The following is a 17353-nucleotide window of genomic DNA, read 5'->3' as shown; positions in this document are numbered from 1 at the left end:
GCGTCCACTTCAAGGACAAAAGCGAGAGCAGGGTCCGGATGCTTCAGGATAGGTGCGGATGTGAACATATCCTTTAATTGCTCAAAGGCTACTTGGGCTTCAGGAGTCCACTTAAAGGGGGTATGCTGTCTGGTAAGCTGTGTTACTGGTGCGATGATTCCAGAGAAGTTCTTCATAAATTTCCTATAGAAATTAGCAAATCCTATAAAGCGCTGCACTGCTTTCCTGTCTCTTGGGATGGGCCATTCTAAGACGGCAGACACCTTTTGGGGGTCCATAGAGATGCCCTCAGAAGTGATCACAAGCCCAAGAAACTGGATGGATTGCCTCTCGAATTCGCATTTCTTGGCTTTTGCGTACAGGCGATGCTGGCATAGTCTATCCAGAGTTTTCTTTACGTGATCCCGATGGCTTTCTATGGAACTAGAGAAAACCAGGATGTCGTCCAGATAGACGATAAGGAATAGGTCCAGATAGTCTCGAAAGATATCATTTACCAGGTGTTGGAAAGTTGCTGGGGCATTACAGAGGCCAAAAGGCATTACCAGGTATTCAAAGTGTCCGAATCGGGTTCGGAAGGCCGTCTTCCACTCGTCACCCTCCCGAATTCTCACTAGATTGTAAGTGCCCCTTAGGTCCAGTTTTGAGAAGAAGCATGCTCCTCGCAGCCTTTGAAATAGTTCGGGGATCAGTGGAAGGGGGTAGCAATTCTTTACCGTTATCTTGTTCAGGTCACGGTAGTCGATACAAGCTCTGAGAGTGTGGTCCTTCTTCTTCACAAAGAAGATACCGGCTCCTGCTGGTGATGTAGAAGGCCGAATAAAGCCTTTTCCAAACTCTCATTTATATATTCCTGGAGGACCTCTAATTCGGCTTCGGATAAGGGATAAATTCTACCGAAAGGAATTTCGGCTTCGGGCAGGAGCTCAATAGGACAGTCGTATGAGCGATGAGGAGGAATGCAGTTGGCACTTTTCTTATTGAAGACGTCCAGATATTCGTGATATACTGCAGGAACAAGTTTCATGGTTTCAGGATCAGAGTGAATGCTGAGAAGAGGAGTTGCCTCATTAGTCCCTTTAGGGGTACAGTGAGTCAGACAGTATTCTGAAGTAAAGAAGATTTCTCCTGACAACCAATTGATGGTTGGGTTGTGGGCTCTTAGCCAAGGCATGCCGAGAATAACTGGAAAAATCGGGGAGGTAATGATATCTAAACATAGGAGTTCCTGGTGTCCCGAAGTAGAGTAGCAGAATATTGGCACGGCTTCCTATGTTACAGGGCCAGAACTGATACCAGATCCGTCTGCCAGATGAACTGCAAGTCTCTGTGCTTTGGTACGGAGTGGAATCTGGTTTTGTGTAGCGAAGTGAGCATCCATAAAGCAGCTACAGGCACCTGAGTCTATGATGGCTGGGACCATGATTGTCCTTTCGGCCAGCTGTAGCTGCAGATGAAAGGAGAGATGCACCCGGCTTGCCCCTTGAGGGTGCATCATGTAAAAACAGTTGGGAGAGGACTTATGGGATTTGGCCGGGCAGGTGGCCATGAAATGACCTACATCACCGCAGTAGAGGCAGAGGTTGGACTTCTGCCGGCGAAGGCGTTCCGCTGCAGATAACTGCGGTCTCCAGAAACTTCTCCTAGTGGAGTTGGTGAGTGATGCTGATGATGCCACATTTGTAGAGGGCCCTATTTCACAGCAGATCAAAATCTTCCCATTAATCCTCTCGCTCTGCCTTTCCCAAATCCGACGGTCAGTATGAATCGCCATGTCTATCAGACTCTCCAACCTGTTTGGCACCCCCACTCGGGCCAGCTCATCCTTCAGATTCTCGGAAAGACTGAGGCGGAACTGATGGCGGAGAGCAGACTCGTTCCACTGGGTATCACGACTCCAGATACGGAAATCAGTGACATATTCTTCCACAGGTCTCTGGCCTTGCTGTAGCTTACTGAGCATCGTTTCAGCGGTTTGGCGCCGGGAAGGGATCATCATAGATTTGTGCCATCGCAGCAGATGTGCAGCAGAGCAATATAGGTAGCCAGGACACAGGACAGGAGCAGGGTCATAGGATAGCCAGGGTCATAAACAGTCGGGCAGCGTGGTACAGAATCAGTAGGAAAAGCCAAAGTCAGGAGCAGAGCCGAAGTCAGGAGCAGAGCCGAAGTCAGGAACCAGGAGCAGGAGAGTAATCGGAGTCAGGTCAGGAACAAGCCGGGTAAGCAACAAGGAATCGTACAGGAGCAAGCAGGACACAGGGGGGAGCTGAAGACCAGTCAGCACTGAACCAGAGCAGAGGCCCTCTTTAAATAGCCCGTCTGGCACCAATCTTCGCTGTGTGTGTGCAAGTGTATGTGCGCGATCGTGCATTCCTGCGCGCCTGCGCACAACTGGTAGCTCTTCTGCGGAATCTCTTTCGCGCATGCACGTTCCCGATCGCTATTCTTTTTGCCAGAAGTCCCTTGCACCACCTATCACGGGACCACGCTTGGAGTCACTGAGCTCCTAAGAGTGACCCATTCTTTTACCAATGTTTGTAGAAGCAGTCTGCATGCCTAGGGGCTTGATTTTATACACCTGTGTCCATGGAGGGGATTGTAACACCTTAATCACATGATTTGTGATGAGCTGCTGCAGAGAGGACACAGACACAGCCAGCTGTCCTCTATGGGCGGTCAGATGGACGGAACTGGAATGGATCCCCATCCGTCTCTGTTTGGCGGATTAGAGTGGATGTCGGCGGGTGTAAACAGACACATGTCCCTTTACAACCGCCGCTCCATACAGGATAATAGAGGTTCCGATGGGGTCTGCCTGAAAATGGGCAGGTGGACACGATCGGAACATCCGTGTGAAAGGGGCCTTACAGGTTACACCTTTAGATTTACAGAGGTGGTCTAGTGCTAAGATTACTGCTCATGATCTGACGTTCCTGGTTCGCTGTCATTCTCTACAGCACAAGCCAATCAGCGGGTCCCAACTAATGATTTTTGAATGGGGCCCACTGAGCGAATGACAGAAGAGAGCCCTGTGTTGGTAAACAACACAGGGCTCTCTACAGAGTGCAGCGCTGTGGCTATTTTTTCCCTCCCTGCAAAGCAGGTAGTAAAAACAGTCACATTGATTAGTAAAAGCAGCACACTTTACACTTGATAGGCACACAGTTAACCCTTTGATTGCCCCTAAGTTAACCCCTTCCCAGCCAGTGTCATTAGTACAGTGACAATGTATATTACTAGCACTGATCACTGTATTAGTGTCACTGGTGATGCCAGTGTCATTTACCCTCGGTTCACACCTAAGCGTTTTCCGCAGCATTTTGCAGAAATGCAGTACAGTCCATTTAACATTATTTCCTATGGGACACGTTCACATCTCCGCGTTGTCACCCAGTGCGTTTTTTGGAAAGGGTCGGGGACTTTTTTTAACATAAAAAGTTGCATTTTTGGTTCTATAGACTTAAATGGAAATGCTGCTGAAAAGTATGTAGTGCGTTTTTGCTGTATTATTTATGCGTTTTAAATCTGCCTAGCAACAAGAAAAATTGTAAAAAAATGAAAAACAAAAAGCATTAAAAATGCGGTAAAAACGCAGGTGCAAAAACACAAACAGCAAAAAGCAGAAACGGCTCAAACGCAAACTGCATAGGTGTGAACATAGCCAGTGTCATTTAGTGTCAGATTGCCCTCTGCCCCATTACAGTCCCACTATAAGTTGCTGATCACAGCCATTATTAGTATAAAAAAATATATATTTTCATTATATATACCATAGTTTTTGTAGACTAACTTTATATATAGCTTTCACACAAACCAATTAATATACACTTATTAGGATTTTTTTTTTTACCAAAGACATGTAGCAGAATATATTTTGGCCTAAATTTTTGAGATTTGATTTTTTTAATTGGATATTTTTTTTATTGCATGTTTTATAGCATAAAGTAAAAAATATTTTTTTTCTTCGCAATTTTCAGTCTTTTTTTCGTTTATATAATAAAGAAAACCCAGTGGTGATCAAATGCCACCAAAAGTAAGCTATTTGTGTGGAAAAAAATTCATTTGGGTACGGTGTTGCAGGACAGTTACAGTAGCACAGTACCGAATAGCAAAAAATGTCCTGGTCAAGAAGGGGGTAAAACCTTAAAGCCTAAAGCAGAGCTTCATCCAAAAGATGAAGATCAGGTTTAAGGTCTCATCTCCAGCTCCCCATTAAGGATTGACACCTTTGGGGAGCAGATACTCAATTTTTATAGGTACCCGCTCCCACTTCCTCTGCAAAAGCCTAGGTGATTAGAAGCTGAAGTTCTCCTTCCCCCCCTCTACAGTGTTCTGGGACATGTGACAGGTCCCAGAAGACTACGCGACCATTCACAATGTGCATCGCGGCTCCCGCATGCCCAGTGGGCACCTGGCTGTGAAGCCACAAGCTGTCCCAGCTGGGTGCCCACACTTAAGATGCCGGCGCTGGGGACACAGGACGGCCGATGAACCCGTCTGCAGTGAGGACACCTCTGGATCGTGGGACAGGTGAGTGTCTGTTTTTTAAGGCCCTATGCACATGGGGTATTTTGATAATGCTGGTAATGTTAGCTATGTAAAGCCACGTTAAAAACGTGAGTTTTTCAGCTATTTTTAGTATTTTTGCATTAGCGTTTAGCGGCGTTTTGCCACGTTTAACAGCATTTTTCCACATTTGCGTTTTTTAGCGTTTTTCCAATAAAAAACAATTTTTTTGGTCAAAAAAAGTTCTAAAACGCCGGTTTGCTGTGTTTTGCCATGTTAGAGCGTTTTTACAGCAAAAAAACTCTAGAAACCCACTAGTTCTGGGGTTTTTTCCAGCCAAAAAATGTTGATTCCAGTCTGGAACCCCCCAGTATGGACACATGCGGGGGGGGTTTACTGGCTGTAGAATAAAAAATGCCAAAAGTCAAAAACAGCCCCTGTAAAAAGTCCTGTGTGCATGAGGACTAAAACTCAGCAGCTACCAAATTTTTGTGAACTTTGATTTTTTTCCCCCAGAGACTGGAGTTCTGCTTTAAGTGGTTAATGAATTTTAATGCACAAAAGCACAATATAATACCCAATTGCTTGGTAAAATACAAAAGAGGATGTCACACCGAGTAAATAGATACCAAGCATGTCATGCTTCAAAATTGAGCACGCTCGTGCAGTGGTGACACACTGCGCACATTATATTATCCATAGGCGACACTTTAAAAGCCTTTACAGATTTATACAGGAGGTCTGGTGCTAGAATGACTGCTCTTGATATGGTGTTCACAGTGATACCTCGCTCATGTGCGGTGCGATCGCTGTGTATGTACCAACATGGGGGGGGCGAGCACTATTTTTTTACACTGTACCTTTTTAATTTTTTTCTAGCAACTTTAATGCTATCACAAAGGATGAACAGCTTCCCTTGTGATAGCATGGGCAGTGACAGGTCCTCTTTACTAAGAGGTCTGGGATCTACTAGACCCCCAGATCTCTCCTCTGTCCCAGTATAACTACTGAAAGGACAGGTTGCTTAGCCTCTTATCAGTAGCTTCCAAAGTTCGTTGTGTTTTTTTGGAGGCTCCCAAAATACATTTGACACATTTTCATTCCCCTTTATTTCTTATTTCCTCCAGACGGTCAATTCATAAAGAAAAACACGTTGAACTGGCCGGGCACCAATCAAGACGATGTAGAAGACGATGAAACGACATGTGACTCTTCAGAAGAAGACTCCATTACCCCACATTTCAATCCAGTACCTCCCAGTACAGATGTATCTTCCGATCCTGCTATACATGCCAGGATATTTTTTGATCGACCTCATCAAGTAGCTAGTAGGGAGGGTGAAACCTTCCCGTGTTCTGAGTGCAGCGAATGTTTTAGCCAGAGAGCTGAACTGCTTGCACACCAGCGAGAGCATACTGTTGACAAGAGTTATTCATGTCCTGAATGTGGGAAGTTTTTTTCTTGGAAGGTTCCACTTATTAGACACTTGAGGATTCACACGGGAGAGAAACCATTTTTATGTCCCCAATGTGGCAAATGTTTCACGCAAAGATCGACTCTCGCTACGCACAAAAGGACTCACACTGGAGAGAAGCCGTTTACCTGTGCAGAGTGTGGGAAATGTTTTTCACGAAAATTATCTCTCATCACGCACGAAAGAGCACACACTGGGGAAAAGCCGTATTCGTGTGCGGCGTGTGGGAAGTGTTTCCACGCGAAGGACAAACTCATTAAACACCAAAAAACTCACACGGGAGAGAAGCCATTTTCATGTACGGAGTGCGGGAAATGTTTTACACAGAGAGGGAACCTTCTGTCACACCTGAAGATCCACACGGGGGTGAAACCGTATTCGTGTTCTGAATGTGGGAAACGCTTTATACAAAAGTCAGATCTTGTAAAACATCACAGGACTCACACGGGAGATCACCCGTACAGCTGTTCTGAATGTGGCAGAAAATTTCCAAAGAAGTCCTCCCTCATGTCGCATCTGAATATCCACAGGAGACAAGAGCTTCTCATGTCAGGAGGTGGCAAGTAAAGCAGTCTATGGGTGCCTAGACATCCTTCTCCCTCCCATGTTCTTCTCTAATGTTGCATTTGATTTCCCATGAAAGACATTGAGTGTGTGAAGGTGGCAGGTAGACCAGCAGATCTAGACATTCTTCATCCTTTCCCGATTCTCTGTAATGTCACATTTGAGTTTTTCCAAGAGGGAAGAGATTCACATATTAGGAGGTGGCGGGTAAAGCAATGTATGGACATCTGGACTTCCTTAATTCCCCCCCCAATGTTGCATTTGAGTGCTCCAGATTTTAGTTTAGTGAATCCAAAGAGAAAAAGCAAACGAGAAAAGAGCAGGACCCTCCTTTCCCTCTTGTATTGAACTGTATTGTTGCTGTATTGTCTCCCCTTATATTGTAAAGCGCTGAGCAAACTGTTGGCGCTATATAAATCCTGTATAATAATAATAATAATAATAATAAAAGAAGTTTCCATGTCAGGAGGTGGCAGGTAAAGCAAGTGTATGGACATCTGAACATCTATCTCTAGTTCCCGTGCCTCCCTAATGCTGAATTTGAAATCCTTCAAGAGGAAAAAGTTTCCCATGTCAGGAGGTGGTGGGTAAAGCAATGTATGGACTTCTGGACATCCTTTGTTTTTTCTTAACCCCGCCTACTGTTGTATTTGCATTCCTACAAGAAGAAAGAGTTTCCCATGCAGGTAAATCAATGTATGGGCACCTGGGCATCCTTCGTTCTATCTCAATTTCCCCTTATTGTCACATATGAGTTCTTACAAGAGGAAAAAATTCCCCGTGGCAGGAAAAGCAGAGTATTGGCATCTGGACATCTTACCTTATTTCCCATTCCTCCCCAATGTGGCATTTGCAGTCCTAGAAGAGGAATGAGTTTCTCATGTTAGTAGGTGGCAGGTAAATCAGTGTATGGACATCTGGACATCCTTCATCCTTCCTTCTAAATCCCCCCCCCCATGTTGAATATTCCTACAAAAGAAAAGAGTTTGCCATGTCAGGAGGTGGAAGGTAAAGCAGTGCATGGACATATGGACAACCTTTGATCCATCTCAACTCCCCCCCCCCTTCCCTTCCCATGTCACATCTGACTTCCTACAAAGGGAGATAAAGTGGTATATGGACAACTGGATATTCTCAATTCCCCGACCCCCCGATGTCGCATTTGACTTCCTAAAGAGGAAAGTTTCCCATGTCAAGAGGTGGCAGGTAAAGCAGTGTATGGACATCTGGACATCTTTCATGATCTCCTGTTCCTCCCTAATGTCGCATTTGAAGTCCTACAAGAGGAATGAGTTTCCCATGTTAGTAGGTGGCAGGTAAAGCAACGTATGGACATCCTTTGATATATCTCAATCTCCCCCCAATGTCACAATTGGCTTCCTACAAGAGAGAAGTTTCCCATTTCAAGAGGTGGAAGGTAAAGCAATGTATGGACATCTGAGCATCCTTTGTTCTTTCCCAACCCCTCTAATGTTGCATTTGAAGTCCTACAAGAGGAAAGCATTTCCCATGTCAGGAGGTGGCAGGTAAAGTAGAGTATGGGCAGGTGGACATCCTTTTGTTCTATCTCAAGTTCCCCCTAATGTCACATACGAGTTCTTACAAGAGAAAAATGTTTTCCATTATTTCCTGTTTATCCCTAATGTGGCATTTGAAGTCCTACAAGAGGAATGTGTTTCCCATGTGAGGAGGTGGCAGGTAAAGCAATGTATGGACATCTTGACATCTTTTGTTCTATCTCCATCCCCCCAAGCGTCGCATTTGAATTCCTACACATGAATTAAGTTTCCCATGTCAGGAGATGGCAGTAAATCATTGTATGGACACCTAGAAAAACAAAGAAGTATATCTTACATAAGGGTTTTTATTTTGCTTTGCGAAAGAAAAACAAAAATTGAACCCCAGATTGGAGTTTCAAGCCCCTATGATGAATATTCAGATATCGCCATGTGTCTTTTGTGGATGGAAGATACATTTGAGCGCTCCAGATTTTAGCTCAATGAATCCAAGGTGTGAATCCAAAGAGAAAAGGCCTGGTGTAAAGGTGTCATGTATTGGATTGGACAGGAAAACGCGAAGTCCCCCACCTAGGACCTCTCTACTTGCTGCACATCACCCGAAGACTGAGCTTAATGTACAGCAGATCTCTGTCTATGTTCTCATTAAAAAGATTTCTCTTCTCTTCCTGCTCCTGACAGTAATATTAAATTAGGAATACTTACCGTACTTTTTCACAACACATTAATACATATTATAGCTCAACTTCAGGCAAACAGCTAAATACACAGTAAATACATATGATTGTAATATATATATATACATATATATATATATATATATATAAAATTATTTTTCCTTTTTAAATAAATATATATATATATATATATATATATATATATATATATATATGATATACAGGTGAAACTCGAAAAATTTGAATATCATGCAAAAGTTCATTTATTTCAGTATTGCAACTTAAAAGGTGAAATTAATATATGAGATAGACTCATTACATGCAAAGCAAGATAGTTCAAGCCGTGATTTGTCATAATTGTGATGATTCTGTCTTACAGCTCATGAGAACCCCAAATGCACAATCTCAGAAAATTAGAATATTACATGCAATCAATAAAACAAGGATTGTACATAGAACAATATCGAACCTCTGAAAAGTATAAGCATGCATATGTACTCAGTACTTGGTTTAGACCCCTTTTGCAGCAATTACTGCCTTAAGGCGGCGTGGCATGGAAGCTATCAGCCTGTGGCACTGCTGAGGTGTTATGGAAGACCAGGATGCTTCAATAGCGGCCTTCAGCTCTTTTGCATTGTTCGGTCTCATGTCTCTCATCTTTCTCTTGGCAATGCCCCATAGATTCTCTATGGGGTTCAGGTCAGGCGAGTTTGCTGGCCAATCAAGCACAGTAATCCCACGGTCATTGAACCAGGTTTTGGTGCTTTTGTCAGTGTGGGCAGGTGCCAAGTCCTGCTGGAAAATGAAGTCAGCATCCCCATAAAGCTTGCCTGTGGAAGGAAGCATGAAGTGCTGCAAATTCTCCTGGTAGACGGCTGCGTTGACCCTGGACTTAGTGAAGCACAGTGGACCAACACCAGCAGATGACATGGCTCCCCAAATCAACACAGACTGTGGAAACTTCACACTGGACTTCAAGCATCTTGCAGTGTGTGCCTCTCCATTCTTCCTCCATACTCTGGGTCCTTGGTTTCCAAATGAGATGCAAAAGTTGCTCTCATCAGAAAAGAGGACTTTGGACCACTGAGCAACAGACCAGGTCTGTTTTTCTTTAGCCCAGGTAAGACCCTTCTGATGTTGTTTGTTGTTCAGGAGCAGCTTGACAAGAGGAATACGACATTTGAAGCCCATGTCCAGGATCCGTATGTGTATGGTGGCTCTTGATGCACTGACTCCAGCCTCAGTCCACTCCTTGTGTTAGTCCCCAACACCTTTGAATGGCCTTTTCCTGACAATCCTCTCCAGGCTGTGGTCATCCCTGCTGCTTGTGCACCTTTTTCTTCCACACTTTTCCCTTCCACATAACTATTAATGTGCTTTGATACAGCACTTTGGGAACATCCAACTTCTTTTGCAATTACCTTTTGAGGCTTTCCCTCCTTATGGAGGGTGTCAATGATGGTTTTCTGCACAACTGTCAGGTCAGCAGTCTTTCCCATGATTGTGATTCCTACTGAACCAGACTGAGAGACCATTTAAAGGCTACGGAACCCTTTGCAGGTGTTATGGCTTAATTAGCTGATTAGAGTGGGACACTTTGAGCCGAGAATATTGCACCTTTTCACAATATTCTCATTTTCTGAGATTGTGGATTTGGGGTTTTCATTAGCTGTAAGCCATAATCATCACAATTATGACAAATCACGGCTTGAACTATCTTGCTTTGCATGTAATGAGTCTATTTCATATATTAGCTTTACCTTTTAAGTTGCATTACTGAAATAAATGAACTTTTGCACGATATTCGAATTTTTCGAGTTTCACCTGTATATATATATTTATTTATTTATTTTAAAAGGAAAAATAAAAATGTATATATATATATATATATATATATATATATATATGCACTGAGTAAATTGACAGCGCTGTATAAGGACCAGTAGTAAATTATGAATAAATGTAACACAGCTCTTTTACCTGCCAAAGAACTGGTATATCTGTTTATGCAGTTCAAAGATGTATACAGCTCTGCTACACAGTTCATCTCTGCCTGGCAGAGCAGGAGACATGATTTTTATCTGCCACAGTTCAGTAACACTTATGGGTCTTGTCCCTCCCCCGACTTGTGACTGGACAGTGAAAGGAGAAGCAGCAGACTGATGAGCTCATCTCCCTGTCACTCTGCTCTCTCCTCCCATGAGCGTGTCCTTTCATTTTCAGGTGACAACTGCAGCACAAGTGATTGGCTGCACTGCTTTTCCAAACCCTATTGGTATTGTTCAGGAAGAGTAACTTCTACACTGTGGCAATATTATTAATATTATAACATTAATATTTGTATTATTGTGTTGTTGTTATTGTTTACTTATGACCTGTGGTTCCAAAAATAATAATAATTATTATTTTAATTAAATTCATCTTAATATAATTTTTTTTTGCTGTTATTGTTATTCAGGGAGGGTAAAGTTCATGCTCCCACAGTAATAGTAATAATTGTTTCAGTTATATTAAAATTGGAAAACATTGTTATCATTTTTAATATATTGTTGTAATTTTTGTTCAGGGAGGGTAATGTTTGTGTTTAGGCTTTAATAATTCTAATAATAATAATGAGAAAAAAATTATTTATAGTAATAATGAGTAATATTTTTTCAAGTATTATATATTTGTTAATATTGAATATCATGATGATGATTATTAATATCTTCATTTGTACCATAGTATCCTTATCTTTGTTCAGGAAGGATAATGTCTGCACAGAGGCATTAATAGAACTAATAATAATGATATTAATATAATTATTTTTATTATATAATGATATTATATAACATTGGGTAATAACCTTTCTTCATAAATTTAGGTCATAATGTATTCTGCTACATTTATTTGGTGAAAATTACCCAAATCAGTGTTTATTATTCAGTTGGTAGGAAAGTTATTCCACAAACTATGATTATTATTAATATTATTATACATGATTTATATAGCGCCAACAGTTTGCTCAGCGCTGATTGATATATATATATATATATATATATATATATATATATATATATTGATCAATCCTGATGTACTGATGGCCTATCTCATTTCTTGAAACATGAAAACGCCAGGACAGTACAGTCCAAGGTATGTAGTAAGAGGCATGGCAAGTATTTTGAAGCTGTCGTTTTTTTTGTCACAATTTTTTAGAAAATTAAGAATTTTTTTTTCACATTATTATTTTTACATATTGTCACCAGTCTGTGATTACATTTTTTTTTTGTTTTTACAATTTTTTTTATTAACACACTATGACCTGAGCAATACAGTGTTACCATAGTAATACTCTGGGGAAGTAATCATTTTTTTCCTTTATACACATTAATATTGCTTATACCAATTAATTTTATTGATAAAAGCATCCATTTTTACTGAATGAAACATTCATTCAGTGTCTTTTGTTGTGGTTAGCTGTGATTGGCCAAAGCTAATCATATGGTACAGATGGGCTGTGATTGGCCCGGTCTGTACCATTTGACTGCTGTGACCAATCATGGCTAACAACACAATTGTATACAATGGATAGCGTGAAAAGAAGCCATCCATTGTTTACAACTGTCATGTGATCGGCTGTGATTGGTCACATTAATCACATGACACTAGCAATGGGCCGTTGTAATGTTCAGTCATTGGCTGTGTCTGTTGGACACAGCCAGTGAAAGAACTCACGGCTGCATGGCGCCACGACTGCAAGAGTGGTGTCTCCTGAGAGGATGTCATATGACAACCACTCAAAAGGAGGAACATCCCGCCCAGCCATCAATCTGATATAGGCCGGACGGGAAGGTGTTAATTAAGTATTTATATTTATACCTGTGGGATCCCTCTGGAAACTGGAAATCACTGTAGGAGGTACCCATGTCGAGTGGCTGCCCTGATGCATTGTGAACACAGGAGGGCTGCCATTTGGCATGAGTTCCAATCAGAGAATGCTTTGCATTTTCTCAGTGAAAGCAAAACATTCTCTGATTGGACAAGGTGAAGAGGGTGACATCAGCATCCTGCCTCTCCACCTCATTCACTCAGAGAATGCTTTGCATACACTGGGTGGTCCATGTTGGGCCAATGTAACTATGCATAAAATATCCATATCTGAAATTATTCTTTATTAATGGGTATTATTATTATTTTCAGTATTATTATCATAATAATAATAATAATAGAAAGGATAACTTCTGCACTATGGATTCTGTCATAGTAATAATTATGATTTCATTTTATTAACATGGGGTATTATTATCATTGAATAATCATTGTTGTTATTCATGGAGGGTCACCTCTGCGCTGTGGTTCCTGGGATAATAAGAATTATTATTTTAATTGCATCAATAAATAATTCATATTTATATAATTATTATTATATTGTCATTATTATTGATCAGAAAGAGTACATTCTGCTCTGTGGCTTCTGTAATAATATTAATATTAATAATTTTATATTTGAATTAAATTAATATTTCTATATTTATTATTGGTCGTAATAATATTAATAATTTTATACTTGAATTAAATTAATATTTCTATATTTATTATTGTTCACGAAAGGTAAATTGCATGCTGTATCTCCCATAGTAATAATCATCATTAAGGATATTAATATTTATATTATTATATTGTTCTATTGTTGATTAGGGAGGGTAAAACCCATACAGTGGCTCCCATAATAATAATAATTATTTAAATTACATTAACTACTTTGCCCTCCAAATGATTCCCCCCGCCCCCCCCTCTTCCTGACCAAGCCATTTTTTGTGTTACGACGCTGCGTTACTTTAACTAACAATTGTGCGGTCATGCAATGCTGCACCCACATGAAATTTACATCCTTTTTTCCCACAAAGTGAGCTTTCTTTCTGTGGTATTTGCTCGCCTGTGCCTTATTTATTTTTTGTGCTATAAAAAAAAGGCTGACAATTTAAAAAAATAAACAGTATTTTTGACTTTTTGCTATTAAACGTAAAAAAATGTAAAAAATCAAATTTCGTCATAAATTCATGCCAAAATGTATTCTGCAACGTTTTTGGTAAAAAAAATCCCAATACGTGTAAATTAATTGGTTTACATGAAAGTTATAGCGTTTACAAATGGCGGTATAGATACTGGGATTTTTTATTTTTACTAGTAATGGCGGCGATCAGCGACTTATAGTGGGACTGCGGCGGACATTCTGACACTGAGGGGGCAGTGACTTGGTGTCACTGACATCCCCAGTGACAACAATACAGTGATCAGAGCTTAAAAAAAAGTACTGACGCTGTACAAATTACACTGGGCAGGAAGGCGTTAACATGAAGGGTGAGCAAAGGGTTAACTGTGTGGTGGGAGTGTTTTACTAGGGGGCGGGGAGTGTGTGTTTCACTGTAATCACACTGCTTTGGATGGCCGTGCTGAGCACAGCCAACCAGAGCAGTGTGCCCGAGCTGACAGGGAGGACTGTTATGCAGGCCATAGACGGTTCATTTATCGGCCGATTTTTCGTCCGAAAAACGAAACATCGGTCATTCTGTTGCCACCAATGATTGAGAACATCGGCCGTTTTTCGCATATTTTCCAGCATGACCAATAAAAGAAATGAGGAGGAACAGCGAAAATCAGCCGATGCCATTGCCTCACTAACAGTGCGAAAATCGGCCGATTATTCTTTCAGATGAAAAATCGGCAGATCAACGAACCGTCTATGGCCTGCATTAATAAACAAACCATTCCTCCTCCCAGTCTGTGATCGTCGGAAACAACTGGGCAACAGCGAGTAATTACCAGCTGGGGCCTGGTGATTGACAGCTGCGGCTGCAAATGGTGGCACAGTGCGGGTAGGGCGCGCACGGCTCTCACGCGCCCCCCCTACCCGGAAATGCAAAATTACATATATAAATACGTGATTTTGCACGGCCGCGCCGCCATGTAGCAGTATAGGGCGGACGGGAAGCGGTTAATATTATTTTGGAGCTGTTGTTTAGGGAAAGTTATTTCAATAAATAGAAAACAAATCATTGATGTCACATGGGGTGGGGTCACATGCGTGATGTCCACAGGTGGCCACGCCCCTTACATGTTTAAGAACTGTCAAACCACCAGAGCAGGCAGACAGCCGGAAGCCGTCGTCAGGAGCGGATCTTTTTTTTTTTTAATTCTTTTTTCGGGTCTGTGGCTTACATCGTGATTGACGTTGGATCTACTTCGGGGGACATTCTTTTAGATTTTTCTTTTAATAAAGGACTTGTCAGTGACCGTGTCTTGTCTTTTTCACACTACCCCATGCCCCATACTCATTCACATGGGGTGGCGGGATCTGGGGGCCCTCTTGTTAAAGGGGGCTTCCAGATTCCGATAAGCCCCCTGCCCGCAGACCCCCACAACCAGGGTTGTGGGGAAGAGGCCCTTATCATGGCGGTAAGGTGCTTTGGGGGGCACCCCCCATGTTGAGGGCATGTGGCCTGGTATGGTATGAGCACTCGCTCATCCCCCCCCCTTTCCTGACCTGCTGGGCTGCATGCTTGGATAAGGGTCTGGTGTGGATTTTGGGGGGACCCCCACGCCATTTTTTTTTAAATTTTGGCGTGGAAGTTCCCCTCAAAATCCATACCAGACCCAAAGGGCTTGCTACGGATGGGAGGGGGGACCCCACGCTGTTTTTTTATTTATTATGTTGCCAGTTTTTAAATGTAATTACCGTTTTTTTTTTCTTCAGTATAGCTCAGAGATTCAGCTGTCACTTTCCCCCCAGCTAAAAGAAAGAAAGTTTCCTTTTAGTTTATTTCCCCAAGTTAAAAGAAACAAAGTTTCCTTTAACTCCAGGGAAAGTGACAGCTAAATCTGTGAGCTATATATAGTGAAGGAAAAAAAAAGCCGGCAATTGCATTTAAAAATCGGCAATAAAAAATTTGTAAACCGAGGCATTCTTTTCAATGGATTTTCATTCGTAAACCGAACATTAGGTTAACCGAGGCGTTGGTAAACCGAGATACTCCTGTAGTAATACATCACCATAAATATGCAAATAGATCACAGCACCACCCAATGGTAGCGATATAGAAGAGGTAATAACACCCCTATTAACTAATAAACCAGTCTAATAGGATTAACCAGTACAGGATATAATGGGGCGCCATCTCGTGTTGTAAAAGAGGAGTCTAAACAAAACCAAAGATAAAAACAATTAAAAATATATATATGTATAATTGTGAGTATATAGATAAATCACAAGGGTTATGGTGTCATCATATACCCACTACTACTTAAATGTACCAGAATACCGCTCAATATTTAAAAGCCGTCGATTAAATTAAAAATCTTATAAATTAATAACAATCCTCTGTGACTAAAAGTTGCATGTACTTGAAAAGTTACATATAATAAAAGAACTGTAAAATTCAACATAGTAACAACAGGATATGATTCAACTATTATTAATGAAACAATTGATATCCCACTCAATATTTGGACCCAAAGGGGCGTAAGTCTTGAGTCGGTATATCCAACTTGTTTCAGCTTCAGAAATTATTCTTTTGCAACCGTTAAAACGAAAAAAAAAAAGCGTTCTTTTGCAACTGTTAAAACAAAAAAAATCGTTCTTTTGCAACTGTTAAAACAAAAAAGAAATCGTTCTTTTGCAACTGTTAAAAAAATCGTTCTTTTGCAACTGTTAAAAAAAAGAAATCGTTCTTTTGCAACTGTTAAAAAAAAAGAAATCATTCTTTTGCAACTGTTAAAAAAAAAAAAATCGTTCTTTTGCAACTGTAAAAAGAAAAAAAAAGAAATTGTTCTTTTGCAACCGTTAAAAAAAAAAAAAAGAAATCATTCTTTTGCAACCGTTAAAACAAAAAAAAATAGAGATCGTTCTTTTGCAACTGTTAAAAAAAAAAATCGTTCTTTTGCAACTGTTAAAAAAAAATAGAAATCGTTCTTTTGCAACTGTAAAAAAAAAAAGAAATCGTTCTTTTGCAACTGTAAAAAAAAAAAGAAATCGTTCTTTTGCAACTGTTAACAAAAAAATCATACTTTTGCAACTGTTAAAAAAAAAATAGAAATCATTCTTTTGCAACTGTTAAAAAAAATCATTCTTTTGCAACTGTTAAAAAAAAAAAGTTATTTTGCAACTGTTAAAAAAAAGAAATTGTACTTTTGCAACTGTTAAAAAAAAAAAATAATTGTTCTTTTGCAACTGTTAAAAAAAAATAGAAATCGTTCTTTTGCAACTGTTAAAAAAAAAGAAATCATTCTTTGCAACTGTTAAAAAAAAAAAGAAATCGTTCTTTTGCAACTGTTAAAACAAAAAAAATCGTTCTTTTGCAACTGTTAAAAAGAAAACAGAAATCGTTCTTTTGCAACTGTTAAAACAAAAAAAAAATAGAACTCATTCTTTTGCAACTGTTATAAAAAATATCATTCTTTTGCAACTGTTAAAAAAAAAAACATTCTTTTGCAACTGTTAAAAAAAATGTAAATCATGCTTTTGCAACTGTTAAAAAAAAGAAGAAATTGCTCTTTTGCAACTGTTAAAAAAAAAAGAAAGAAATCATTCTTTTGCAACTGGAAAAAAAACAGAAATTGTTCTTTTGCAACTGTTA

At 40.4% G+C, this 17353-nt stretch overlaps 1 protein-coding gene across 1 annotated transcript in view; it reads left to right on the top strand.

Annotated features, from left to right (window-relative positions):
• LOC149466273 (uncharacterized) overlaps positions 1-17353 on the top strand; it is a 198461-nt gene that overhangs the window by 156356 nt on the left and 24752 nt on the right. The window contains exon 9 of the mRNA XM_089672725.1: positions 5637-6548. Coding sequence (XP_089528851.1) covers positions 5637-6548 — 912 coding nt within the window. The remainder of the gene's footprint in view (positions 1-5636; positions 6549-17353) is intronic.

Source organism: Staurois parvus, unplaced genomic scaffold (assembly GCF_062004578.1).
Source record: "Staurois parvus isolate SC_StPar_1 unplaced genomic scaffold, SC_StPar_1.0 ptg000132l, whole genome shotgun sequence".
Lineage (NCBI taxonomy): Eukaryota > Metazoa > Chordata > Amphibia > Anura > Ranidae > Staurois > Staurois parvus.
Note: the sequence above shows the minus strand (reverse complement) of the source record. Positions and strands in the feature narration are given on the sequence as shown.